This window comes from Sporothrix brasiliensis, assembly GCF_000820605.1.
Source record: "Sporothrix brasiliensis 5110 chromosome Unknown Cont20, whole genome shotgun sequence".
In the NCBI taxonomy this organism is placed as follows: Eukaryota; Fungi; Ascomycota; class Sordariomycetes; order Ophiostomatales; family Ophiostomataceae; genus Sporothrix; species Sporothrix brasiliensis.
In genome coordinates, this window is record NW_024467139.1 from 5354986 (window position 1) to 5379910 (window position 24925).

General features: G+C 53.1%; 8 protein-coding genes across 8 annotated transcripts; 4 read left to right on the forward strand and 4 right to left on the reverse strand.

The window, feature by feature from the left end:
• Positions 1-573: 573 nt before the first annotated feature.
• Positions 574-4580, reverse strand: SPBR_06402 (kinesin family member 11; the record flags this gene model as incomplete). Its single annotated transcript, XM_040764659.1, has 3 exons — positions 574-1692; positions 1771-3942; positions 4023-4580. The coding sequence occupies 3 exons, from the start codon at positions 4578-4580 to the stop codon at positions 574-576; spliced, it is 3849 nt and encodes a 1282-aa protein (XP_040617419.1).
• A 903-nt stretch (positions 4581-5483) lies between these two features.
• On the forward strand, positions 5484-6815 carry SPBR_07314 (actin cytoskeleton-regulatory complex protein; the record flags this gene model as incomplete). Its single annotated transcript, XM_040765568.1, has 2 exons — positions 5484-5723; positions 5829-6815. 2 exons carry the CDS (start codon positions 5484-5486, stop codon positions 6813-6815), a joined length of 1227 nt encoding a protein of 408 aa, XP_040617420.1.
• Positions 6816-7195: 380 nt separating this feature from the next.
• On the reverse strand, positions 7196-8435 carry SPBR_08987 (uncharacterized protein; the record flags this gene model as incomplete). The annotated part of the gene is made up of 2 exons (XM_040767113.1): positions 7196-8269; positions 8331-8435. 2 exons carry the CDS (start codon positions 8433-8435, stop codon positions 7196-7198), a joined length of 1179 nt encoding a protein of 392 aa, XP_040617421.1.
• Positions 8436-11045: 2610 nt separating this feature from the next.
• On the forward strand, positions 11046-11501 carry SPBR_07965 (diazepam-binding protein inhibitor (GABA receptor modulator, acyl-CoA-binding protein); the record flags this gene model as incomplete). The annotated part of the gene is made up of 3 exons (XM_040766217.1): positions 11046-11133; positions 11230-11297; positions 11352-11501. 3 exons carry the CDS (start codon positions 11046-11048, stop codon positions 11499-11501), a joined length of 306 nt encoding a protein of 101 aa, XP_040617422.1.
• A 210-nt stretch (positions 11502-11711) lies between these two features.
• Positions 11712-13592, reverse strand: SPBR_06936 (tyrosyl-DNA phosphodiesterase; the record flags this gene model as incomplete). The annotated part of the gene is made up of 1 exon (XM_040765192.1): positions 11712-13592. One exon carries the CDS (start codon positions 13590-13592, stop codon positions 11712-11714), a length of 1881 nt encoding a protein of 626 aa, XP_040617423.1.
• A 1026-nt stretch (positions 13593-14618) lies between these two features.
• Positions 14619-17010, forward strand: SPBR_06700 (protein disulfide-isomerase; the record flags this gene model as incomplete). The annotated part of the gene is made up of 2 exons (XM_040764956.1): positions 14619-14848; positions 14913-17010. The coding sequence occupies 2 exons, from the start codon at positions 14619-14621 to the stop codon at positions 17008-17010; spliced, it is 2328 nt and encodes a 775-aa protein (XP_040617424.1).
• A 761-nt stretch (positions 17011-17771) lies between these two features.
• Positions 17772-18867, forward strand: SPBR_07507 (uncharacterized protein; the record flags this gene model as incomplete). Its single annotated transcript, XM_040765761.1, has 2 exons — positions 17772-18389; positions 18727-18867. The coding sequence occupies 2 exons, from the start codon at positions 17772-17774 to the stop codon at positions 18865-18867; spliced, it is 759 nt and encodes a 252-aa protein (XP_040617425.1).
• A 4723-nt stretch (positions 18868-23590) lies between these two features.
• Positions 23591-24779, reverse strand: SPBR_07418 (uncharacterized protein; the record flags this gene model as incomplete). The annotated part of the gene is made up of 2 exons (XM_040765672.1): positions 23591-24349; positions 24504-24779. 2 exons carry the CDS (start codon positions 24777-24779, stop codon positions 23591-23593), a joined length of 1035 nt encoding a protein of 344 aa, XP_040617426.1.
• Positions 24780-24925: the final 146 nt, after the last annotated feature.

Below are 24925 nucleotides of genomic sequence, written 5' to 3' on the forward strand. Positions count from 1 at the left end.
AAATTAGATCGTACGGGTGGTATTAAGCGTGGGCTGGCGGCCATTCAATCAGGAAAGAGTCGAGCAGTATCAGACAGAAATGAGATTGGACATCCTCAACTTTTATGCTGCATAATCGTCATGTCGTTAAGATTGAAATCGTGGAATAGTTGTGTAATTTTTTATTTGATACCTTTGAAGTTTCTATGTCAATTTATATGTTGTTTTACAAAAAAATAAACAAAAAATAAATCAACAAACACTACAACTATTATGCGCTGTATTCCTGTCATTTTCTTTGTCAAAAGTGTACCAAGTCCAAATCGATGTAATCATTAACGGAAATACACATTATTGAAACAGAAAACATTTATTTCTCATGAACGCCCGACCTGTTCATTTTCTTAAGAATCCCGCCGCCAAGGTATTTCCAATTCGATAACCATAAACGCCACTGCTGTCACAAATTTTATACACAAAAAAAGAGTACAACAACCAAGGCCATTTTTCAAAAACAAAGGCCATACACTGCAACCAACAAACCTATCCCGGCATTCTTTTCTTATGCCCTGCGTTCGTGGTATCCTCTCCTATCTAGTTCAGCCGCGGGCTCCGACGCCGTGACAGGCTCTGCGAAAACGCTGCCGGCGGCACGTTCTCGCGGCCTTCGAAGGTCATTACCGATGTCCGCGTCTTGGCTTGCTTCGCCGGCGGTGGGCCGTGGTTCTGGCGCAGGCTTCTCCGACGGTAGGTCGGCAGAGTGTGGCCGTGACCAGAGCCGTTGGAGGACCCCTTGGTGGCCCCGGCGTTCTTGGCGCCTTCAATGCTGGCAGCCATAAGGCCGAGGTGGCTGCCATCTTTGCCACCATTACCCTTCAGCGACATGGTGCTGGCACCGGGATCAAACAAAGTTGAGCCGGTCGTTAAGTTCGGGTTCACCTCACGTAAGCTCATACCCATGGATGGTATCGACGAGACCGGGGCGGCAGACGGTGGCTGAGAAGATGCACGCGTGAATGTCCCATTACTTTCGGGCTCTGTGGCTGAGGCGGAAGCGTCGAAGTCGTTAAACACGACAGGGACGGTTGCACTATCACTGTTCACAGGTGGCTTGCTCGGCGAGGGCATTGTATCGAGCAGCTCGTCGCGGAACTCGTCGTCATCATCACCAAGGATGTCGTCTTCGATGTCGCCGCTCTCTTCAGTTTTGGAGGACACGGTACCCTTGTTGTTCAGGCCAGAAATCAAGACATGATGTGGGGCCGTCCGTGGTAGGTCCAGAGGGTACGTGTACTGGACCTTTTCTGGCGTTTCGCCGGTAGGCACGTACTCGCGGAGCGCGGTGTTGGAGATACAAGCTCTCAGGTCATTCAGCGGCTGGCACAGAGTGCCTTCTGTCGGCTCCCAGTCACTGCGCTGGCCCTTGATATCGGCTTCGGCTTCTTCCATAAAGCGCTCTCCGCGACCGATCGTTTCCTGCGCATGAGCTGATAGCTCAGAAAACGTAGCTGTCACAGTCTCGGATATTTTGGAAACTGATGCTGTATGTTCGGCGAGGTGTTCGTCATTGCTTGATGTAGCACGCGTAACGAGGTTGTCCAAGTCCTGCATCTTGACGTCCAGGTCCTTCATCTGCTCGCCAACAACACGGACGGTCTCGGCATGAACCGACCTTGTCGTGTTTTGGATGGATGTGCTGTGTTCGTTGGCAGTCTGTAGAAGGGGAAAGTCACCATTGTTAGTAAACTGACAGAAAGCAAGACAGACATAAACCAATTGAGAGATGCTTACCGTCCAGTCCTCCTGCAGTCTCAGTTTCAAGGCATCGCGCGATTCACTCGCGCCTTGAGCAAATTCCTCGGAGGCAGTATTCCATGCATCCATACCCTTAGCATAGGTCTCGAGGCTGCCTTCAAATGCCGTATTGGACTCCACCATTTGTTCACGGATGGCGTTGGTCTTGGCCGTGAACCGAATGTCCTGTTTTGTCGCCTGTTCGGTGATGAGGGTACCGATTTGTGTGAGGAGTTGCTGCCTATCTGCTGCCGCTTGTTTTCGCTCTTCGTCAATCGCTTGTTGTATTTGCGCAGCAACAGTCGCATTTGCCTGAACTGCTGTCTGACTGGCCTCCTCAACTTTCGTGCGCAGAGCATCAGACTCGTCTCGTTGTGCACCTATGTGCTTCAGCAAATCTTCAAACGTGCTTTTGAAGTCCTTTCCCAACGTGCTGTATGATGTGTGCAGCTGGTTGTGGAATGTGCTCAGTTCACTCAGGACGTCCTCTGCAATGCGCTCTGCGGCGGACGCAATGGTCTGAAGACTCTCGCCGACGTGTTCCTGGATATGGTCACGAACGGCGCGAATCTCCTGTAGAACTTGGTCCAGGTCCTGCTTGGATGCGCCTTGCTGTGCCAGCATTTCGTACTTCGAAGCCTCAAATGATGCCAGGTTCTGGTCTAGTAGGGCTTGTGTCGATGCCAGACTCTGTTGTCCTTCCTCGACAAAGCTCTGCATGCGGCGGGAGATGTTGGAAATATGCTGCTCCTGAGACGCACGAAGACCGAGAATACGGGATTCCACAAGTCTCGTCACTTCGGAGACCTGGGCTTGAGAGCCGGCCCATGCGTTGCGGTTGACACCCTGGAGGTCAGACTTGCGACGGTTCTTGGCTCGTAGGCCGTCAATGTCGCCGACCGTGCGCTCGAGAGTCGAAATGAGATCATTGCCCATTGATGCTAGTTTTTCTTCCGTGGACTGATGCGCCTGGCGGACGTAGGTCTCTTCAGCGAGTGTTTTGCGTGTTGCAGAGAGCACAAGCTCAGTTTGACCCAGCACGTCCTTTGTCTCGCTCATCTCTGTTTTCGCGTCTTCGTGTTCCTTTTTGAGCCCCATAAAGTTTGATGTCAGCTCGAGTAGCTCCTGTAGCTTGTGTCGTAGGTTGGCCTCCATCGTCTCAATCTTTGCGGCCTGTTCTTCGGCCAGGATACGGCGAGACTCGCTTTGCACGGTCATCTCCTCGTACGTGTCGTTGGGCAGGTAGACGCCATTGCGCTGCCGTGTAGCAATGAGGTCGCACTTTAGCTTTTCGATTTCGGCCGTGAATTCCCGCAGTAGGGTCTTCTTGTTGATAAGCTGGTTCACCTGCGGCTTATTGCGGATGTTCTTGGCGCGAAATGCATAGTCGAGCGTGGAGATGGTCTCTTCGAGATTGCTCTTGGCTGTCGAGATGGTGGCGATGATGCAGGTTTTTGTGCGACCGCCTAGCGAGTCTTGGAGCAGGCGAGTCAATTTCGATTCGCGGTACGGCACATGTGCAGTCCGATCAACGAGCGCGTTGATGACTCGGCCCAGCGTCAGCAAGCTCTTGTTGATCAGACCCGCCTCGGCGGCGCGCTTGTTCTCGGCACCTGAGCGCTGGATGTTCTCACTACCCGCCAGATCGACCAGGTTGAGCTTTCCCGTGTTAAAGAAATCCTCGCCCGTCTCGGTGATGTGCTTTGTCTGCACGGTGATGGTGAAGACGGTATGACTGCGACTGCTCAGATCGTTGCACTTGGTAGCGGCCACCTGGCGACGGACGCTTCCTTCCTGCAAGCGCTTGATGCCGTCGGCGGCCGAGGCAATATGGCGCTCCTCCATGCCCTGGACGACGGTAGTAGCGTGTCCCTTGCGCGAGTTGTCGTCGTAGATCTTGAGCTTTGAGCTGCTGCTTCCGTCGCTGTCGACGGAAAGAAGGTCGCGTAGTTCTTCGTTGTAGAGTTCGATGAAGGAGCAGCGGACGACGCTGTCGGTGCTCTCGTCCGCATTAAGCTTGTTGAAGAGAGCCTGAAGCACGCGTGGAATGATGCCGGCAGCGTCGGTGAGCAGACCCAGGGACTCGCTCATGTCGCCGGACATTGTGTAGGTTTTGCCAGTGCCAGTTTGGCCGTATGCGAAGATTGTGCAGTTGAAGCCCGTGAGCATCTGGTACATGGATTAGCAGGACAAAGAAGCGACGACATAGAGCACGGGCATTTGCCAAAACGTTGACAGCGGGCGCTCACCTCATCTAGTATGGGCCTGACAACGTCGTCAAAGATCATGGCTTGGTCGGCAGCGGGTGAGAACACGCGGTCAAAGTTGTATGTCTTGTTACTCAGAGCGTTCGGGCCCATCATCAGCTCAACATTCTTGCCCATGGCGCCGTCAGTGTTGACAACGACTGCGCTGTTCTCGCGGACCTCGCGCTCGTTGCGACCGCGGCACCGCACAACGACATTGATGTTGGTCTCCTCGGCGAGGGAGAGAATGACGGAGTCGTTGTCGGCAGCGGCTGCCGCTTCAAAATCACGCTCCTTGCGCTTCAGACCAGCGGCAGCGGTCGTGGCCACCGACATGAGCGACTCAGCTGGAGAGATGGCGCCGGCTCGTCCGAAACGCGACGAGGATGTTGCGGAGGAAAGTGATGTGGATGTCAGTTGGGGTCGTGCCGTTGAGGCGCGTTTCGTCGGTTGTCGAACCCCAGGTCGCGAGGCGGCACTGCTGCTGGCTGACCGGTAGCCGGTCATGGTCGTCGAGGCATTGGTGGCCCTTCGTGAAGGCGCTTCCCGTGTGAGTGCCATGTTTGTGTGAAGACGAGGATGAGATATGGAAGGATGAAAAGAACGCGACAAGCGATGCTGCCGTGCAGCCGAGTGTAAAGGCGATTATCTTGGTCCAACACTGGGCGCGTATGTCGCCGTCGATAGAAGCAATGTCGCGATGCGTGTGATATGTATAAAAAAGACAAGGCAAAATGTAAAGCAGAACAGTTAACCAGCGAAATCGACGCGTTCTGACGACATGAAGCCGACACTTGATGTGAGCGGGAGTGTGCAGCAAGGGAGGCTCGTGGGGAAAGACACCTGGATAGGGTTGCAGATATGCCAGGGCTCGGCGCGGCCTTGCAGGGTGGTGGTGGCTCTGGTGTGTGGGTTGAAGGCCGAACGGGGCGATTCCGTTGGTGTCGGCTTGTTGACATTCTCGGTAGCTGACAGGTGGTGGGAAATGCGGGACAGTCAACAAGGGTGTGGCCATTGATAGGTGTGGCGGTATGGGGCCGATTGGCCGGGCAACACATATGCGCCACATACGTCAAGCCACACCTCGCTGATGCTGTTCGTCACAGCACTTGCTAGTTGTGGAATACGCCGCCCGCCCCACTATGTGCTTGAGCGGACAGGCCGGCCTAGCAGGCTGACCCTATTGCGCCTGGAAGCTCCCCATAAGACGAGTTGGAGGCCGCGTGCGCACTGCGAGTTTGAGACCGGGACATCCACGGCTTTGCTACCACAAACGACATTCCATTCCACTTCCGACGCAGTCAAATTCCACGCCGGCCGGGGAGAGACACCCGACAGAAAGACGGGGCAGTCTTGCAGCTGGAGCGATCGAGCGAGCTTGAGCAGGCGGCATCGAATCGGCGAGCATCACCCCAAACGAAAGACACGGCAGCTGCACATCTACACAGTCAGACTTTGTACAAGATGGCACCTCCACGGATCGAGCAGAAGGAGATCGAGACGTACTGGAACATCTTCTCGAACCGCACCAATGGCGGCAAGTTCTTGACGGGCGAGATGGCGGCGCCGGTGCTGAAGAACAGTGGCCTGCGCGACGGCCAGCTGGAGCGTGTGTGGGACCTGGCGGACGTTGACAACGACGGCAACCTGGACTTTGAAGAGTTTTGCGTCGCCATGCGGCTGATCTTTGACATTTTGAACGGGGTGAGTTAAACAGGAGGGGTTGACGGAAGCACGTACGCTCGGCAGAGAAGAATGCTGTGTCTCGTCTTCTTCGCTGCTAACATGTCGTTTCTACCGTTGCCTTAGGAATATCCGGACGTTCCGAATGCGCTGCCCGACTGGCTGGTGCCCGAGTCCAAGGCGCATCTCGTGCAGGCTGGCCGTGCGCTCACAGGAAAGGCAGCACAGTTCGAACAGGTGGCCGTGGACGACGACCCGGACTCGCCGAGCCTCAAGGACGGCTTCGACTGGTACATGAGCCCCGCCGACAAGGCCAAGTACGAGCAGATCTACCTGGAGAGCCGGGACATGCGCGGCGACGTGGCCTTTTCCTCCCTTCAGGACCTCTACGACTCGCTCGACGTCCCCGATACCGACATCCGCTCCGCCTGGAACCTGGTGAACCCGGCCGCCGCTCCATCGATTGGCAAGGACGCCTCTCTTGCTTTCTTGCACATCCTCAACTACCGCCACGAGGGCTTCCGCATCCCGCGCACCGTCCCTGCCTCGCTGCGCGCCAGCTTCGAGCGCAACCAAATCGACTACCAGGTCGGCAACGCCAGTACGGCCGCCGCAAACTCACGCTGGGCAACGCGTGCCGACGACAGCACGGCGACGGGCCGCAAGGCCAAGTTTGGCGACCAGTACCTGACGCGGCTCGGCCGTAGCGGCTTCAAGGCCACTGGCACCGACTTCTCGACGGCACAAAAGACCGAGGACTGGGAGGAGGTGCGCCTGAAGAAGCAGCTGGCCGAGCTAGAGGGCCGTATCCAAGAGATCGAGGCGGGCGCAGCGCGGCGGTCTGGGTCCAAGGCGAGTGGCGGCAAGCGTGACACGAAGCCTGCGCTGATCAAGCGCGAGCTGGAGCAGCTGCTGGACTACAAGCGCCAGGAGCTGCGCGACCTCGAGGAAGGCACGGGCAAGGCCAAGGCCGGCAGCGGCCTGAAGGGTGTGACAGACGACCTGGCAACGGTGCGCGAGCAAGTAGAGAGCCTGGAATCACACCTGCGGCAGCGTGAGCAGGTCCTCGAGCAGCTGCGTCGCGACATTGACGATGCCAAGGCTGCGAGGTGAGATAGTATGGCGGGATATGGTGTGGCTTTTGGTGCTTATATTCCTGTTTTGAAAGAGCGAAACAAATTATTTTTTCATTAACTTTTTGGGATCACTTCCCCTGTGTCTTTACGTCTTGGCCTCCAATGTAAATAATACTGTAAAGAGGTGCAATCAACGTGTTGAAAATCAAACCTATTTTATTCATTTTACGAAAATTAGTCTACCTAGCGAACCATCAAACTTGAAGGACTCGAACCGCTCGCTGTTAGATGAACTGGTATAAGGCATAAACTAAGACGGTGAACCAAAAACAAACTCTGGGGTATTCCTCCTCATCCTTTCTTCCTACTATTCGAAACGACCCGTTCTGAAATCACTCCATTTTCTCGGCACTCCCACTAGGCCGCGCTGCCGTCCCGGAAGCCTGACAGCATCTGCAGGCCCAGTGTGCGCGCCTTAATATACCGCACAGCCAGGGACGGTAGGCGCAACGAGCCAACACGGCCCGTACCACGGTTGGGGCCGGCCGCCACGACCAAGACGTCGACAGGAAGCAGCTTCACAGCCTGTGGCGCCTTGCCCTTTAAAACAACGTCTACGTTCTTGGCCACGCCCTCGGCCTGTTTCATTGTAATGACAAACCCAGCACGCGGCTTGCTGACAATGTCGCCCACGGCCCAAACGTCCTTACTGGCCACGCCCTTGACGTGGTAGAACTCGTCGACATCGACCGTCTTGCGATCAGTGAGGAGGGACGCGTCGAGGTACTCGGTGTTGGGCGTCAGGCCCACGGCGGCCAGGTATAGATCGGCGACGAGTGGCTCCGACGCGCCTGCCACGGTCAGCCCGACGCGACCATCGGGCAGCGTGTGTGCTGCCGAGACGCCAGCGCCAGTGCGCACATCGACGTGGAGCTTCTTCAGCTTGTTGAGGGCGGATCCGGCAATCGCGTCGCCACTCAGAATTTCGGCGCCGGCCGATAGCAAGATAATTTCTTTGCCTCCCTTGTCGGCCGGCTTACCACCGAATGCATGGCCGAGCTCAGCAGCGACCTCGACGCCCGTGGCGCCGCCGCCAGCGATAACAATGCGCTTGGCGGCCTTGACCTTCTCCCGCGTGGTGTCGAGAAGGGCCGTGATGTCTTCGTAGGTGCCGTCTGCCTTCCATGGCGTCGCAGGGACGGCTTCGTCAGCGGCGGCATCAGCACGCCTTTCCGGCTGGGTGTTCCGGGAGCCTGTGGCCAGGACAAGCTGGTCGTAGGAGATGGCCCGTTGCTCTGCGGTGCCAGGGATGGCAACCTTGACTGTCTTGGTGTTGGTATCGACAGACTCTGCCGAGCCAATGACGATCTCATAGCGCTCCTTGGAGTAGCGGGAGAGCGCATCTGCCAGAGATAGAAACAATTGCTTGTCCTCGACACTGCCCGGCACAATGGCGCGCACCGAGGCGAGGTTCCAATAAAAGTGGCTGTTCTGTGCACGTATTAATTTGTGTTTGAGCTGGTAGCAAAAATAAGATACAACCGGGGCGCACCTTGGAAACTAGGATGACTTTCGCCTCCTTGTTGTTTTTGAGCAGGCTGTGGGCGATCTGAAGACCACCATATGCACCGCCGAGAATCACGACTGTGGGAACCATTTTGGGGAAAGATTTGGCCAAGGGAAAGAGAGTGCAACGAGCAGGATACTTTTGGAAGCTGTGAAGGCGGAAAACCGTACAAATGGGAAAGAATAGAAAAGAAGCTTGGATGGGAAGGTGCAGGGTACAAAATACAAGCTTGACCAGTGCTAAAGGAAAGAAGCTACCCGGCTGTTCCTTCTGTCTAAATTAGAGACGGCGGGCTAACTGGGGGCGAGACTTCCTTTTATGGATTGCTCTAGATCAAAGGACTAGCTTGACCTGAAGCAATGTCGCGATCAACGTTTAGGATTTGTATTATTTGACAAAAGAAGGGTGTACCAGGCTGGAAGAGATGAGCTTGCGAGTCTGGGCGGGGCGAGCAATTTCAAAACGTCGGATCCAAGTCAGAACCAGAAAAGAACTATGAAGACGGGAACGAAGGTCAGTCCACGCGGCGCGTGTCGAGGCGGCCCGAGCAAAACGAGAAGAGTAAAGAGATAGATACAAGAAGTCAAGAAGTACACGTAAAAAAGAAGGTTTTCATATTACTACGACAAACAGCTTTTCCCATCCCCATTTACCTGGGAGGTCGGAGCGTGGTTGCTTGTTACACTGACGACCAACAACTCATATTCTGGACGCGAAATTCAAATGACACCGTGCTCCGTTTCCGAACGAACTACGCGTACTCTCTGCTTACTTCTAACCTGGGTTGTCTTTCGATAGTTATTTCGGTCGAATACTTGCACCACCAACTCTCCCGTACAGGACTTGTGTGTTTCGCTCACTTCTGCCCCTGGTTGTGCTCCGTGGCACAACTCTCCCGTGCGATGTCCGTGGCATTGCGTCTGTGGCATTGCGCCAGTGGCCATTTGGTGTATTATTCCTTTTGTCTCTGCTTTGTAAAATCCATTACGAGAACTGGCAGTATGGTCATGCTCGACAAGGTCACCTGTCACGCTGATATTGAAAGCTACACTCACCTCGTCGTCTACCATTCGCTGGCCGCTCTCGCCTCGAGAGGATACAAATGATAATGATCTGTATATTGTCACCGTATTGTTTTCTTGTGTAATTTGTAAGACGTACGACATAAGGAGATGCTGTCTAATACGGAGCATTAAACCATGCACCGTACGACATGGTGCATATACGTAATTATATTACGATAGACATTCGGTTATTATTTCGGTGCCTGTGACCCGGTTCCTGGAGCCCAAGTCCTTTTTCTTTTCTTTTCTTTTCTTTCCTTTTTTTTGGAATTGAATATTAGCACGAGGAGATATTTTTCTTAACACAACGCTATTAGCATCAATACAAATACTTAGACCCCCCGCATGTTTCTCTTGTTGCTTTTTCGTTTTGCAACCTCGGGGTTAGTATCGTCACGGACCTGAAATGATTTGACCTGTCTCGAAGGCGGCTTGATGGCACATTTTCTGTTGCAATAGGCAGCACCATTAAATCCTTGACCTACGATTTCGATCATCCTTGCAAGATGCACGGACTAAGCCACTAGATGATACCACAGTATCGGTGTCGGAGTTTCCAAGGACCGTCGATGGCAACGATGCGAAGATGCAAATCATGACGAGATGGCGACGATGATGCCAGATTGCAAAACCACTACCGTCCCGATGTCAAGAGACTGGTCGGTCCCGAGACGACAGCTTTGCTGTCCGCGTGTCGACCAATGGCGTTTGGGCCAGGCCCCCACTCTTTTAGGTCCAACGGGCGCCAGAGAGGGCAGCGTCCGGCAATTTAAGGCTCTGGACCTGTTTTGGGGGCGGTACTCCAGAAACCTTTGAACTTTGCTTTCCGCGTTGCGTGCCGATTCGCTGACCTGTTTTGCAGAACAAAGCTTTGAATGGCATTGTTCATGCGCGACGGCCAGGTTTGCTTGCTTGCCGAGCTCGCTAAGAGCTGGGATGAAAGAGCGGGACGGGAGCACCTCATTTTGTGTAACTGCGATCCATTGTTCTTCCATCTGAATATTCCACACTCTCTGCCCCACGCATAAAGCACGTGCCATTGGGTCGGAAACCAGACGAAAGGATACGAAATTGTCAACGATGGAAAGAGCTATTCCGGGGGTCGAGCGCAACAAGCATTTGAGAAAGAGAGAATGACACGCAGGGCAAGAGCCATGCAGGGGCGCCAGGACAAGCCTCTACGCTAGTCGGAAGGCGCGGTGTGCCTTCGTGTGGCTCTGAAGCTGGACTCCTGCTGTGGCATGAGGACAGAAGGTAACTGGAAGGGAAGCGACCATTGCTCGCGGTTTCCCATGTGATAGGCGCATGATCTAACACAAGCCTAGGCGGGGCAGAGCAAGTTTGCAGCACGGCTCCACGCTGTGATGGCTGGTGGCTCCATGCAGAGATGTACGTCGTTGGCCTGCCTTCCGTCGTACCCCGCCACGCCCCATCCAAGGAAGGTAAGCCCAACAAATTAGGGGTGAAGACTTCCCGTCAGCTAAGAAACTGTTCCATTTTCTCTTTCCCCTCTCTGATCTTCTGACGTTCTTCCATCTTCTCCTCTCTCGATCGCTATCGTTTCTCGACTGCGTTCCTTTGTCTTAACATTTCACGTAACAAGCAAAGAACGAGCAATAAACAACCCACTGTCATCATGTCGGCTGCCGCTTTTGAACAGGCCACTCAGGACATCCTGAAGCTGACCGTTCCTCTGACGAACACGGAGAAGTTGAACATTTACGGTCAGTGCTTGACGCGTGCAAGAGTGTTAATCACAAGACAAGTTTCAGCACCGCGACTGGGAATGGCTGATCAGACTGACTGTTTGTGTCGTGTAGGTCTCTACAAGGTTGCCAAGGGCGAGAACATCAACGCCACCAAGGCCCCTTCCTTTTATGAGTTAGAGGTATGTGTTGCCAGCTTCTACCCGACTTTGCTTTCGGTGGCTAACGCATCGCAGGCCAAAGCCAAGAGAAACGCGTGGCAATCCCGCGTCGACGAGGGACTCACCCAGGAGCAAGCTCAACAGGAGTACGCCAAAACCGTCGAGGAACTCAAAGAGTCACACATCTTCGACCCAAACAAGGTCCCGGAGAAGGTTCGCTCATAATTGAATTGAGGTTCAAGTTCAGCTGGCCCGAGGCGAACGTGCAGAACGAAGCTGTCAACGCACCGGGTAACAATTGTGGTTCGAAATGATACCTGAATTGCCTTCTAGAAGCTGGGTTGAAAGGAAATCAGAACAAATATAAGTACCAGTTTCGGCCAGAGTGCCATTTAGTATTGCTCTCCAGAACATGTTACAAACCTTGATGCTACATCAGTCCTCCCAGCGGACAGAAGTCATACCCCTCCAATCCGGCTCGCTGTGCGGTAGACTGGTGACCCATGGAATTTCGTTTGCGCCATATCGTTGAAGTGGCAAGCTGTACGGGATGCGTAGCGGCACCACTGGCAAGCCATCAGCATCCACTGCGCCGTTGCCAATGCTGCTGCTTCTATCGGTGACTGATACCGGTAACGACGAGGAATCCTTTTGCACTGCGTGGCCTATTTGCTCCTCAGTCGTTGGCGCATCAAGCTTGAAGTCATCACGCCCAAACACCGGTTGCATCGTTGCGCCGGGAACCTCCGTTAAGAGTTCGGGCCATACAAGCACGCCGAGCTCGTACGATGCGATACGTATCTCACCCGCTGCCGAGCGAGCCTCGCCCCAGGCCTGCTTCGAGAGATTGGCAGATGTCAACAAGGCCCAGTCAATATAACAGCCGTCGTGGCAATTGCTATAGCGCACATAGGTCTTCACATGTGGTGCTGCTCGCCGACGTTTAGCATCACCAGCGCCTCTTTTGCTGTCGCCTGTTTCAGATGTGATTGCCTCGCCGTCCTCCGAATCGTTTGCCCAATGGCACATCATGGGGCGCATGTATGCAAGCTGTCTTTGTTGTTGTGGTGACTGAATTTTGGCGTGGATCGAAGATCCCGAAACGTAGCCCTCGAGGGACCTCCTGATCTCGTCGGCAGTTGGAAACATGACACGAAATATTGGCTTTGGTGGTGGCCGCTCTTGGGGTTGTCGTAAAGAGCCGAATCCGATGGCTTGTCGTGAAGATTTCGGTGTGGACTTGCTGGTCGCTTTCCCGCTCGACAATGCTGGAAAAAAAGTCTTTTGCAGCCAGACGTCAGTGCCACCGAGAGTGGCAATGGATGACACTTGTATCACAATCTCATCTGGTGAGGACTGGCCTGGCGTTGCTTGAGGTGACCCCAAGGGGGCATTTTTCAGTGCTTGCTTCATAGCCAGCCAACCCCATCGCGTGTGGGCAATGCGGCCTTCGTCTCCTACCGTCAGGTTTTGTCTATCTTTTTCTTCCAACTCATCTTCTTCAGGGGAAGGTATATGGTGTCGCCCGGGCACGCTTCCGATGAGTACAGCACGGACGGCCGAAAAATCATATTTTTGCAGCGCCTCTACAAGGGGACTGCATACTGATCGTCTCTGATTGTAGGAACGAAGGTAATTTAGGAAGTCATACTTGAACCTGAGCCCAACGCCGCTCTCTTCCTTATATTTGACTTCCGTCTTTCCGCTTGTCAAAAGCGGAAGCAAAGGAGAACGCCACACCGCCTGTGTCATGTTACACCAGTCATGGGGGATCAAATTGGCTGTGTGAATGATGATTTGGGCCGTGTCATCGTTGCGGAGGAGCACCGCCATCTTTGTATGATGTGTTCCGAACGGCTCTGGCATGAACGCCGTGTGTAGCGTAATAGTGCCGCCGTTTTGGCTGCTGTCTTTTGAATATTGCCGCGCCGCTGTCTCAAGCTGCTCACGACGAGAATCTTCGCGTTTCCAGAAGCCGTGAACCACATGCACATTTAAACCTCGTTGTCGTGCGCCGTCGTCGAACGAACTCATCAGAAAGTCTAGGTCGTGCAGAAAGTTGAACTCCCAGCATTCAATAACGCGTGGGTCGCCGAAGATGTCACGCACCGTAACTGTGTCGATGTTGGCTGATGCCGGCAAGTCGTGGATGGCCGTAAGGCGAAATGGACTTTTGAGCGTAGGCCGAGATGGTTTGGTGGTCTGCTCATTGCGTTCATTGAATGCTGCCTCTGTTGCCGCACTGACAAGCACTCGCTCGCCCAATTCTCCTTGACCTCGCCGCCTCTTCCGTGGAGGGCTGACCGGCGTCGACATCGACTTGAGAACAAACGTGTTATTTTCGACGCCTTCTATTTCCCTCTTATTATTCGAAGGGGAAGGGGACACGCGATCCCGCTTGGTAGGCGTCTCCTCGCTATCCATCCTCCAAGAGCTGATGTCGGGCGATTTGGGTCACCCCGCTCCAGGTCGTTACGTCTTATCCGTGCCGGCGAAGGATGAGTGTTGCAAAGCTTGGGTAGGTGTTGGCTGGGCTTTCAGGGGGTTGTGCTTGCCCCTTTGTAGAAGTCCATTTTGTTTTTCTGTCATGCTTTCCGTCTTGAATATGGCCTGCATTGAGGTCTGGTGTTTGGGGAAGTCGCGGTCCCCACTAGTACGACGAAGGCCTAGAACTATTCCAATGACAGACGTTGCCTATGGCCCAATTTTGCGGAGTGCTGTAAGTATGCACTCAAATGAAACACGACTTATCATTGGTTGCGAAACAGGACAGCCCCTTTCCGCTGTAAGACTGCGCTGGTTGTCCTCAACTCCTGAAATGGAAGGAATCAATGTGCAAATGGGGAAGAGTGACAGCCAGCGCTTGGCAGATAATTTACCTATCAAAATACACGACGGCGTCCTGTGGCAGCTCACTAAAATCTAACGAAAGCCACTGAAAGTAAACCGCCAAACGCCCGAAAACCACTTGTCAGCCAATCTCAAACGGGGCGTATGAGAAATTCAGGCTTATCTGGTCGCGTTTCCACCTCGATTCCAGCATTGCCTCTTTGGCTTCATTTTCCTCTCAATTGAACCCACCCTGCGACGCCCTCCTACCTCCTACTTTCGCTCATTTTGGGCCTCCTTCGACGCTCATCTCCATCTCCTTCCTCTTCCTTCTCCGAGAAGGCGTGTGCCGGTGGGATTTCACGCCGTGTTTCCTTGCTGACAGATCCAACTCGGCCCCGAATTCCCTTTTCGCCGATCCTCAATACCGTTTCCGTCCTACCTCCCCTCGAAAGCCCGGAGGCCTTGTCTACAGTGAAGGCGAGATCGCCTCATCTCTGCTGATACTTAACCATGCGGCTGTCATCGCTTTTGCCCTTCCTGGGCATGGCGGTGGTCACCGTCGCTGCCGACGATGCGAAGCCTGAAGCAAAGGCTGGAGCAAAGGCTGAAGCAAAATCTGACGATGTCGAGAAGCCGACGATTTTCGACGGTATTAAAGTGCCACCGCTGATCAACCTGACACCCAAGAACTTCGAAGAACAGCTCAATTCGACGAAGTATCTTTACGTAAAGCATTATAGGTAAGTGGTACTTGGCACGGGTCTCCTGTTGTGTGCTGGGTATTGTTGTCCTGACAGCATTCAGTCCATACTGCCACCACTGCAAGAAGTTTGCCCCAGCCTTCCAAACGACATACGAGTACTACTATACCGAAAAGGTTGAAGGGAGAACGACAACCTCGGCTGAGCACTACGGCATCAAATTTGGACAGATCAACTGCGTTGCTTTCTTCGATTTGTGCTTCAAAAACGGCATCCAGTCTTACCCGACGACTATTCTCTACGGGGACCGCAAGAAGATAGTCGACATCAAGGGCGTAAAGAACGGCACCATCCTCAGTCACCATCTTGAAGGCGCCCTGGACCGCGACTTCCCTGGCGAGCGGCCGGCGATTCTGTACCTGCCCGGCGAGGGCGACTCAGTCCACCCCCGCGGAAAAGAAGACGCCGGCGAGATTCTTGACAAAGCTGCAATCGCTGCGGCTGACAAAGCCAAGGCTGAGAAGGCCAAAGCGAACAAGGAGAAGGCCAAGGCTGCCGCCGAAGACAAAGAAGTGAAGAAAACAGACCCCACGGCCACTGAGGAGAAACCCAAGGAGGCGTCTGCTGCTCCGGCGATTGTTGTTCCAACTCCTGAGGATGTCTCTGAGAAGACCCTCAAAGCTAAAGATATCGGCGGTATTCCAGCGGACAAAAAGAGTAGCAAGGGGTCCGGCGACCCCAAGAAGAAAACTACACCTCCTGTTCCGCTGTACCGTGGACCGCCGAAGCCAACGACTCCCCAGAACCCCAACGGCGCCTCCGTCCCACTGACAGCTGAGACTTTCCAAACGCTCGTGACGATGACTCAGGACACCTGGTTTATCAAGTTCTACGCCCCTTGGTGCCATCACTGCAAGGCCATGGCCGCGAACTGGGAGCAGCTGGCTAAGGAAATGCAGGGCAAGCTCAACATTGGTGAGGTGAACTGCGAAAAGGAGTCCCGCCTCTGTAAGGACGTGCGCGTCCATGCTTACCCGACGATTGTTTTGTTCCGCGGCGGCGAGCGTGTCGACTACGAAGGTCTGAGAGGCCTGGGCGACTTTGTGTCGTACGCTAACAAGGCACTGGATGCGGTTGCGGGCGTGCAAGATGTGAATGCTGCCAGCTTTGAGGCGCTGGAGGCCAAGGAGGAGGTCGTGTTCGTTTATTTCTACGACTTTGCCACCACCAGTGAGGACTTTATGGCGCTTGAACGTCTGCCTCTCAGCCTGATAGGCCACGCTAAGCTGGTCAAGACGAACGACCCGGCGCTGTACGACCGGTTCAAGATCACGACTTGGCCGCGCCTGCTTGTCTCCCGCGAGGGTCGGCCAACCTATTATCCACCACTGACGCCGCACGAGATGCGTGATACGCGTCGTGTTCTTGATTGGATGAAATCTGTGTGGCTGCCTATTGTGCCAGAGCTGACCGCATCGAATGCTCGCGAGATCATGGATGGCAAGTTGGTGGTGCTGGGCATTCTGAAGCGCGAGGACAAGGAGGCATTTGCAATTGCAACGCGCGAGATGAAGAGTGCTGCCAGCGAGTGGATGGACAAGCAGATTCAACTTTTCCAACTTGAGCGTCAAGAGTTGCGTGATGCGAAGCAGCTGCGCATCGAAGAGGCCGAGGATCGCAACGACCAGCGTGCCCTGCGCGCGGCTAAGAGCATCCGCGTCAATATGGACCGCGCCGACAAGAAGGAGGTGACGTTCGCATGGGTTGACGGCGCGTTCTGGCAGCGATGGGTGCGTACGACGTACGGTATCGACATTAAGGAGGGCGAGCGCGTCATTATCAATGACGAAGATAACCGCCGGTACTGGGACATCACATCGACTGGCAACCCCATTTTGCCATCACGCACGTCCATCCTCGAGACGCTCAACAAGATCACCCAGTCACCGCCTAAGATCAAGCCCAAGCTGACCATCTCGGCCATTGAGAAGCTGTTCTTCGACATTCGCATGACCTTTTCTGAACACCCGTACTTGTCTATTGGCTGTGTTCTGGGTATATCTCTGGGTGTTGCATCGTGGCTACGTGGGCGGATTCGGCGCAACGGTGGTAGTCTGGGCCACTTCCGCTTGGATGAGGTCAAGGATTACAAGTTACCCATGCTGAGCTCAGGCGTCAATCCTGCCGGTAAGAATGATTAAAGCGGCTGGAGAGAAGCTCCTTAGATGATGTATATGCAGTTGTACTTTTGGCGTGGAGTGTTAACAATCTTTTAATCGTCCCTATGTTTGTCAATGCACTTTTGCCTTCGTTTTTTTGGTTTTTCTTCACTGCCCTACATTTTTTTTTAGTCACGGAGTCTGGCCTGCTTTGTTCTGCCGCATTTGTTTTCTCCCCCTATTTTACTTCTTGGTCTATTTTATATAGTTTGAGGGTTCTCTGTAAGTTAGACATTCTTATTTGTTTTGTAATGCTCGCAATAAAATAGGGTATTTTTAATCTTAAGCCCCCAAAAAGTGTCTCACAAATCTCTGGTTTATTGCATAATATGTCTTTAACCGAACAGTTCATAGACCATGATTGCGCTTGCCAAAAAATCTCTCCTCAAAAGGGCAAGCCGTATCGTCGTGCCTGCCGTTTCGTTTACGGCTACGGCAAGACAACATTTCACCCGAGTGACCAGGGGCTAACATTGACAATTGCAACTACAGAAACTGTTGACGTTTTCATGTTGTGGATGTACGCCGGGCTTATTTCGACAGCGCCAACTGCAGCAAGGCGCTTGGGCGCAATATCAAACGCCTTCCGAAGGACCCTACCAATTGCCAACTGTGGCCCTGCGCGGCCAGCTTCTACTGTTCATCGTCACGGCGAAAATATTATTTTTGAAGAAGGCCTAGATCGAAAGGACCCGAAGGTGGGACTTGATCATCGAGGGCTGCCCTCGCTGATTGCACCAAAGATGGCGTCTCTCTCTGCTGGTCTCCACCATGACCAGGGAAAGAAGGATAAGGGCGGTGCTGGCTACCTAAACTTTGCAGCTATACCTCAGACATACGATGGTGCTTTGCGCCTTTTGTCACTACTGCCGACAAACCGTGATGTGACGGCCCTCTTTGAGACGCCTCCCAAAGGTGAAGATGGCGCTCCATTCGACTTCAACTCTCTTGCGATCCCGGAGGTCGTCGCGTGGATGGCTCGTGCGGGCTACTCCGATATACCGAAGGATCTGGCGCCCTTGAAGTGTATCCACATTGCCGGAACCAAGGGGAAAGGATCTGTATCGGCCTTTACCACGGCCATTTTGGTGGAAGCGGCCAAAACTAACGGTTCCACGGTCGGCCGGGTCGGCACCTATCTTTCGCCTCATGTCGTCTCGGTCAGGGAGCGCATCTGGCTGGATGGCAAGCACATCAGTCGTGACCTTTTCACCAAGTACGTCTTTGACATGTGGGCACGGCTTAGCGAGGCAGCAGCAGCAGCTGATCCCTCTGATCCGGATCCATACGGCGCACATACGAAGCCATTTTACTTCCGGTTCTTGACGCTGCTGGCATTCCACATCTTTCTGCAGCAGGGGGTACGTTCGGCTGTCATTGAGTGTGGGATTGGTGGCGAGTACGACGCAACCAACATTTTACCTGCCTCGTCCGTCACTACCGCTGTTGTTACGCGTCTTGGTATTGACCATGTTGCTATGCTCGGCCGCACTCTTGAGGAGATAGCGTGGCACAAGGCAGGTATTTTCAAAGAGGGAGTTACCGCTTTTACACTACAACAAGGTCCTGGCGATTACGAGCCGAGCGATAAAGCAACGCCGCCAGGAGAGAGCAAAAAGGACAGAGAAGCTGCTGTCGCTGTGCTCCGTTTGAGAGCCGCAGAGAAAAAAGTAAAAGATTTACACGAAGTGCGTCCAGACGTCGTCGCTCGGTGGTCCGGGGTCCCAGGTGCTGGCCTTCCTGGAAAATTCCAAAAGTATAACATGGCTCTTGCAGCAGCTGCTGCCTGCCACCACCTTTGCAAAGTGGGCGTTGCAGGCGACAATGCGCTCGATTTAACTGCCTCTGTTTTCGACCCGTCCAGCCTCCCAGAATACTACGTATCTGCCTTGGCTAAGGTTACACTTCGTGGCCGTTGCGAAACCATCACGGATACACAAACAGGGTCGTACTCAGTGCAATACATCGTTGACGGCGCCCACACGGCTGACAGCTTGGCTGAAGTGGCACGATTTTTTTCCGCCCGACAAGGCGACATCGACACTGCCTCAATAAAAGGTGTGGTTCCCCCACGGCCAAGACGCATACTTCTCTTCAGTGTGCGTGATCGCAAACCGGGCGACCTTGTACGGGCTCTTTTATCAGGCGCCAACGACGGAGGCAAAGCAACAAGTAATACTTTTTTCGACAATGCTTTTTTTGTGTTTCCACCTGAAGCTGAGGCAGCGCGCACAGAAGCTCTCGTTGCAATGCAGGCCGTCAGTCCAGACACGGTTTGCCAGGCCGTCGACACTGTTGCAGCTGCGATTGGACAGATCCGTGCTCTTGCCGCTGAGCCTGTGTATTGTTTGGCTGGCGCTTATGCAGATGCTACAACCACACCATCACAGACCTGCCATGTCCTGGCAACGGGAAGTTTTGTGTTGGTGCGCGAAGTGCTCCAGGGTTTGGATGCCGAATTTGAAGAATAGATTGATCTTGGTTTGAATCCTCAGGAGGTTGTCCACGATTAAACCTGATGGTTTGATTGTGCCATTGATGTGCCTGGTCCGCTCCCCAAAAGGCCCGCTTAGTGCTGGTTCGGCCCGCGAACCAACGGGCGCCATCTCAAACCAACCCCACGCATCGGATACTCTTCTTAGCCGCCCGCGTTCTCCAAAGGTTGACCTCCTGAATCAATGATTCTGTTATGAGAAATGACAACCAATGGAAAATTGCAGCTGTTAATTTCGATTCGTGCCTGATGCAGAGTGCGGCTGTGCGTATTGCGCCCAAAATTGAAGGATGCTTGAAAAGGCAGCAGTCCGCCGATGTTCTGCTACTTTGGGCACGTTTCTTTACTCCGAATTTACAACGTTTTGAGCGACACCATTTCATTTCTTTGGAATAAACATAATTTCACCAATCTCTTGCCCTCATCGTTGCTGGTAGTGCCTCATTTTAAATGGAGGCACTTGCTGTATTTGGGATTGCTTGCAATGTCATACAGATCATTGACTTCACACGAGAAACCATCGCTATATGCAAAGAAATCTACAACTCCGGGGTACATTTTGACCGCGATGGCTACGTTGACAAAGTTGCTCGCAAATATGAGGGTCTTTGTCACGAGCTTCAACTGAAACTCAAGGATGAAGGCGACGATTTCGATCCCCACGAGAAGGAGCTACTTGATATCGCCCGAGACTGCCTTCGTGCCTCTAATAAGTTGAAAACTGCGGCCGGAAAACTGTCACATTCAGCAAAGGGCAACGCTTTACGCTCCTTATACTCCGGGGTTTCCGCCAAGTGGAAAGAAGGACGTCTGACAAAACTGGAGGCCGATATCAACAAACACCAGGCTCGAATGGAGTCTCATCTCTTGATGAAAGTATGGTAAGCTTTGGTGTCTTTGACTATCTTCTTATTTCATGCAAGCTATCCTTTACGAGACTGAACCAATTCTGAATCCAATTGTCTTGTGCAGCAAAACCACCGATGCCATCGCTATTCAGCAGAACTCCAAGTTTTATGCCCTTGAGAGCACGCTACGGATATTTATCGCAAACATCGCCCAAGGCCAGAAATCTATCGAACACCTCATCGAAGCACAGAAATCAGCCATCAATGCGCACATTTCCGAGGAGATTGCAGCTCACACTGATGTGATCAAAGAACACATCACAAGAGAATTCGAGATCAACAAACCTAGGACGTATGACGCTATCGACGATACACAGCAAGCCTACGAGAAGCTGATGAAGAGCCTTCGATGCGACGGACTAAACGACCGAAACAGTCAAGTCGTGGTCTCTCACAGCGGCACGTTCGAATGGATTTATGACTCTAATAAGTGGAGCAAACCGACATCTCGACCTGGCGCTTCCAATAACACATCTACGAACGGAACCACGGACGACGGAGATGAACTACGCATTGATGACCACTCAAGTCACACGTGTGGCCCAACATCATCGGCACCATTTTCTTGTTTTCCTTGCTGGCTCGTTGGGGTTCCTGGTAGTCCATACTGGCTGTGCGGGAAGGCTGGCTCAGGGAAAAGCACATTGGTCAAATTTCTTATGAGGCATAAGAACACAATACGGCTGCTGGAGAAAGCCCACGGTCCCACCTTGATCGTAGCACACTTTTTCTGGCTTTCTGGAAGCCCAATTCAACGCAGTCTAAGAGGCGTCGCGCTGTCTCTGCTCAGCCAGCTTCTGAGCCAGTTCGAAATTGAGAATGAGCAAGAGGAGGTGGTGATGCAACCAACTAGACGACGTTGGACCCAAGAGGCTGTTGGCGCCATTCTTCGGGCCGTGCCGAGCGCTTCCCGGAAAGTTTCTGCGCAAGACTGGTCCTACGAGGAACTGTGCGGTGCTACTGAGGCCCTATTGGAAGCATCTCCTTCCACAGTGTGCATATTTCTCGATGGATTAGATGAGGCTGACATGGAAGTTCAATCGGCTAGTCCCAAGCCTGTGTTATCGTTCGTCGACAAGCTCTGCCGCTTGCCCCGCGTCAAAGTATGCATCTCGAGCCGACCGGAGCCTGCCTTTCATTCCAAGTACTGCAAAGATTCGCAGCTTTTGGTACAGAACCTTACCCGTGACGACATCATGGCATACGTCGTGGACAATTTTGAATCACAATTACCACCAAGCTGGAATGAAGACGATCATGACAAATCGATGGTGCAAGATCTGGCAGCCAAAGTTTGTCAATACTCTGATGGCGTGTTTCTCTGGGTCCGTCTTGTCATGCGGAGTCTCCTCCAAGGACTTGTCAATGGCGATACGCTCGCCCAGCTGCACGAGCGATTAGAACTGCTGCCACGCGATATCAACAAACTTTATCAAAATATGTGGGATCGCCTAGATGAAGGAGACCAGCAGATCTACCAACGAGAGGCCGCACTTTACATCAACATAGCACTTGAAAGACTCCAAATGAGTTCGTACGTACCTCTGGGCGACGCAAAGGCAGAGCCTCCTTTATGCGACATCCAACTATACGCTGCCAATCATCTGGGCGAAGTACAGAGGCTTTTTGCAAATCCTAGCAGGCACTCAATCCAAACAATACAGTCACAAAGCGTCAACTTCGGCAAACGTATCGAGACACTGACGGCCGGATTATTGGAAGTCACAACCATTGCTTCGTCATCTCTCAAAATTGGACAGATTGGTTTCATCCATCGCTCTGCCAGAGAATTCTTTGTTAATACAGTTGAGGGACGGCGCCTCTTAGCAGCAGACACGACTACCAAGGCGTGGCGGCTAGGTGGTATTCTACGAGGCATCTTATGTCGACTTTGGATTAACTGGTTTGAAAAAGAATCATTGCTGTCATTGAAGAACCCGCTTCAACCCAAGATAATCCAAGATTTCATGCTGGCTTTTGTTGGTGCCTTCCACAACGGGTATGTGGACCGGGAGCAGCAGTTGTCTCTCATACATCTGTGTGAACAGGCATTTTTTGCGAGTAGCCAACTCACAGGGCGCCGTATTAAAGCTGTTGAATGGGAACACCCCGATGAAGACTTCTTGGGGCCGCTGGTCGAAACAAATGACTTTAGCGATTTCATTATTAGACTTGGAGACCCGGAACTCCTTGCGTCATGTCTTGGAGCCGATCTCAGTGACACGGGGAGCCTTATGCAGGTTGCTGACAGCAATTTATCTCAACGGAGATGGCCGATGGTATACTCGCAAGACTACAAAGCGTTTATATTGTACAATTTGTTAAGGAACCACTATGCAGGAAGGCCTGCTGGCAGTTTCTTTCTGCGAAACTACGAGTCAATCCTCTGGATGCTGGACCAGGGAGTTTTCGAAAACTGGCCTCAAGGAAAGGCGGTCGCTGGTAACGTTGCAGGTCTTGCCGGAATGTCTGCTTTGGCTCTTTTGGGGCATTACACGCACGAGTTTGAACTGCAGTTCCTCACGATATTACAGCGATGTTTGTCGTTGGAAAGTGCCTGGACCGAAAACCCAATATTCACGGTAGAAGAGTTGCTGCCGCGTGCTCGCGCTTGCACTATTCTCAAACACCCATTCATAGGGGACGTAAGTCCCGTTGGAGAGGATCCGCCTGTTTATCACTTACTATTCCAGGTATCGATGCCCTTTGCGGTGTTGGCTGGTCTTGATTCGATTCGTACCGATGGCAAGGAGATACAGCGCAAAGTAAGGGATTTGAGAGATGAGGTCTGGCGTCGGTATCCAGAAGGACCGGCCCCAGCAGAAATCTTTATGTTGCTGTGGAGCGATGAGGGCGATGTTGTGAAGAGGCGGGACTGCCCAGCCCTCCTCGTTTCGGAGAAGAGCTGGTCGTCGCTGTCCCTTGCTCAATTTAGTGCACTCAGGAAACCTGGCAAGGTGGGACTCTTGGAGAACGACGTGTTTGCAGCGAACACAGAAACATGCAAATCATGTACGTCAGTAGAAGAGATATTTACAGAGGTCAAGAGAAGGATGATGGCATGAAGGGGTTGTTGCTTCGCTGATAAGGCCATAGTGTCATGAAAAGAAAACAGATAGTGTAATACAATTCCCAATTCTAATTTAAACATTCACAAATATTAAGACATCCCCGTCTCGGATGCCTGGGGTATTGGCATTTGTGTCGAGGCAATCCAGTTTTCCATGGCAGCTTGCCCCCCCGGTTTTGTAGGTTCCAGGCTAGTCGACGTATTTCCTGGTCGACTGCCACCGACCGAGGCTGGAAGAAGAGTCTGCGCACCTCGGCCACGAGGCGGACCACGTCGCTTTACCACGAGGCACAAGACGCGGCCGTAAATGGCAAAACCTTCGTAGATGACGTCCATAGCTAGCTTCTTCTTCTTGCGGCTCGCCTCGTCTTCATTGTCAGCATCCACAGGGACGACCCGCGAGCGTTTCGACGGAGGTGCTTCGTGGTCGTCATTATTCTCGTTGTCACTCACGAATAGTGAGTCGTTGTCACTTTCGGCCCCCTCACGATTGTTGGCGCCGTCTTCATCGTCACCACTGTCCCTGACCTGTACAGGGTCTTGTCTTTGGCGTTTGGGCCGCCGTGTCGTAGCATCTGCAGTATCAACACCGCCCTCTTTGTCCTCTTGGATATCAGGGATATCCTGCAGGGCAAACGGGACTTCGTCGTCGCTGTCTTCCAGAAGCAGATTTGGCGGGGTTTCCCGGTCAGGCTGTTGCCTTGTGCCTCCCACACTTGCTGCTGTCAAAACAACGTCTTCGTCTCCATCGCCGTTCTCGAAATTTCCATCTTGGTCGAGCTCGACCCGCAGGTCACCATTGCCACCGTCCTCTACATCAATGGGCGCGTCGCTCGTCCCACCGGTGAGCTTGGACGAGTTAGAAACCAGCCGCGTTTGGGTTTTGTCGCGTGCACGTCGATGCTTAAACAACAACGAATGCCTTGTATTTGTTTCTGTGAGAAACAAAGACACCTCAAAGTCCTCTGCACAACATAGGAATTGTTCATTAGCCTTGGCGTACGGTGTGAATCTTGGAAGTTACCGCCCGCCATTGCATACCTTCGACAAGCACGTCACGGATCGCACCCTTCTTCTTTGTGCCCTTTTTCTTTGCCCGTTCCCTTTCCTCCATTAACTTCGGAAGTACCAAGGGCCGCACGCTCTCAATGACACGGGGGAGCACTGGATCGCGGGGGTGCAGCAGCCAAGACTGCACGAGGGCCGGGTTGTCGACGTAGATGCGGCACTCTAGCACCGAATATTTGCTGATGCGGAGATATCTCCGAACAGGCGCCATTGTACGACGCGAAATTGACCGTTGTTCGCGATGTCGATGTTCTGGCGTTTGGTGAAGAAAGGCCAGTTCGGGTAGTCGCGATCCTGGAGGTGTTACTTCCTTTCACGGGCTGGCGCAAGGCTGCAGTTGTAGACTATGACGATGCT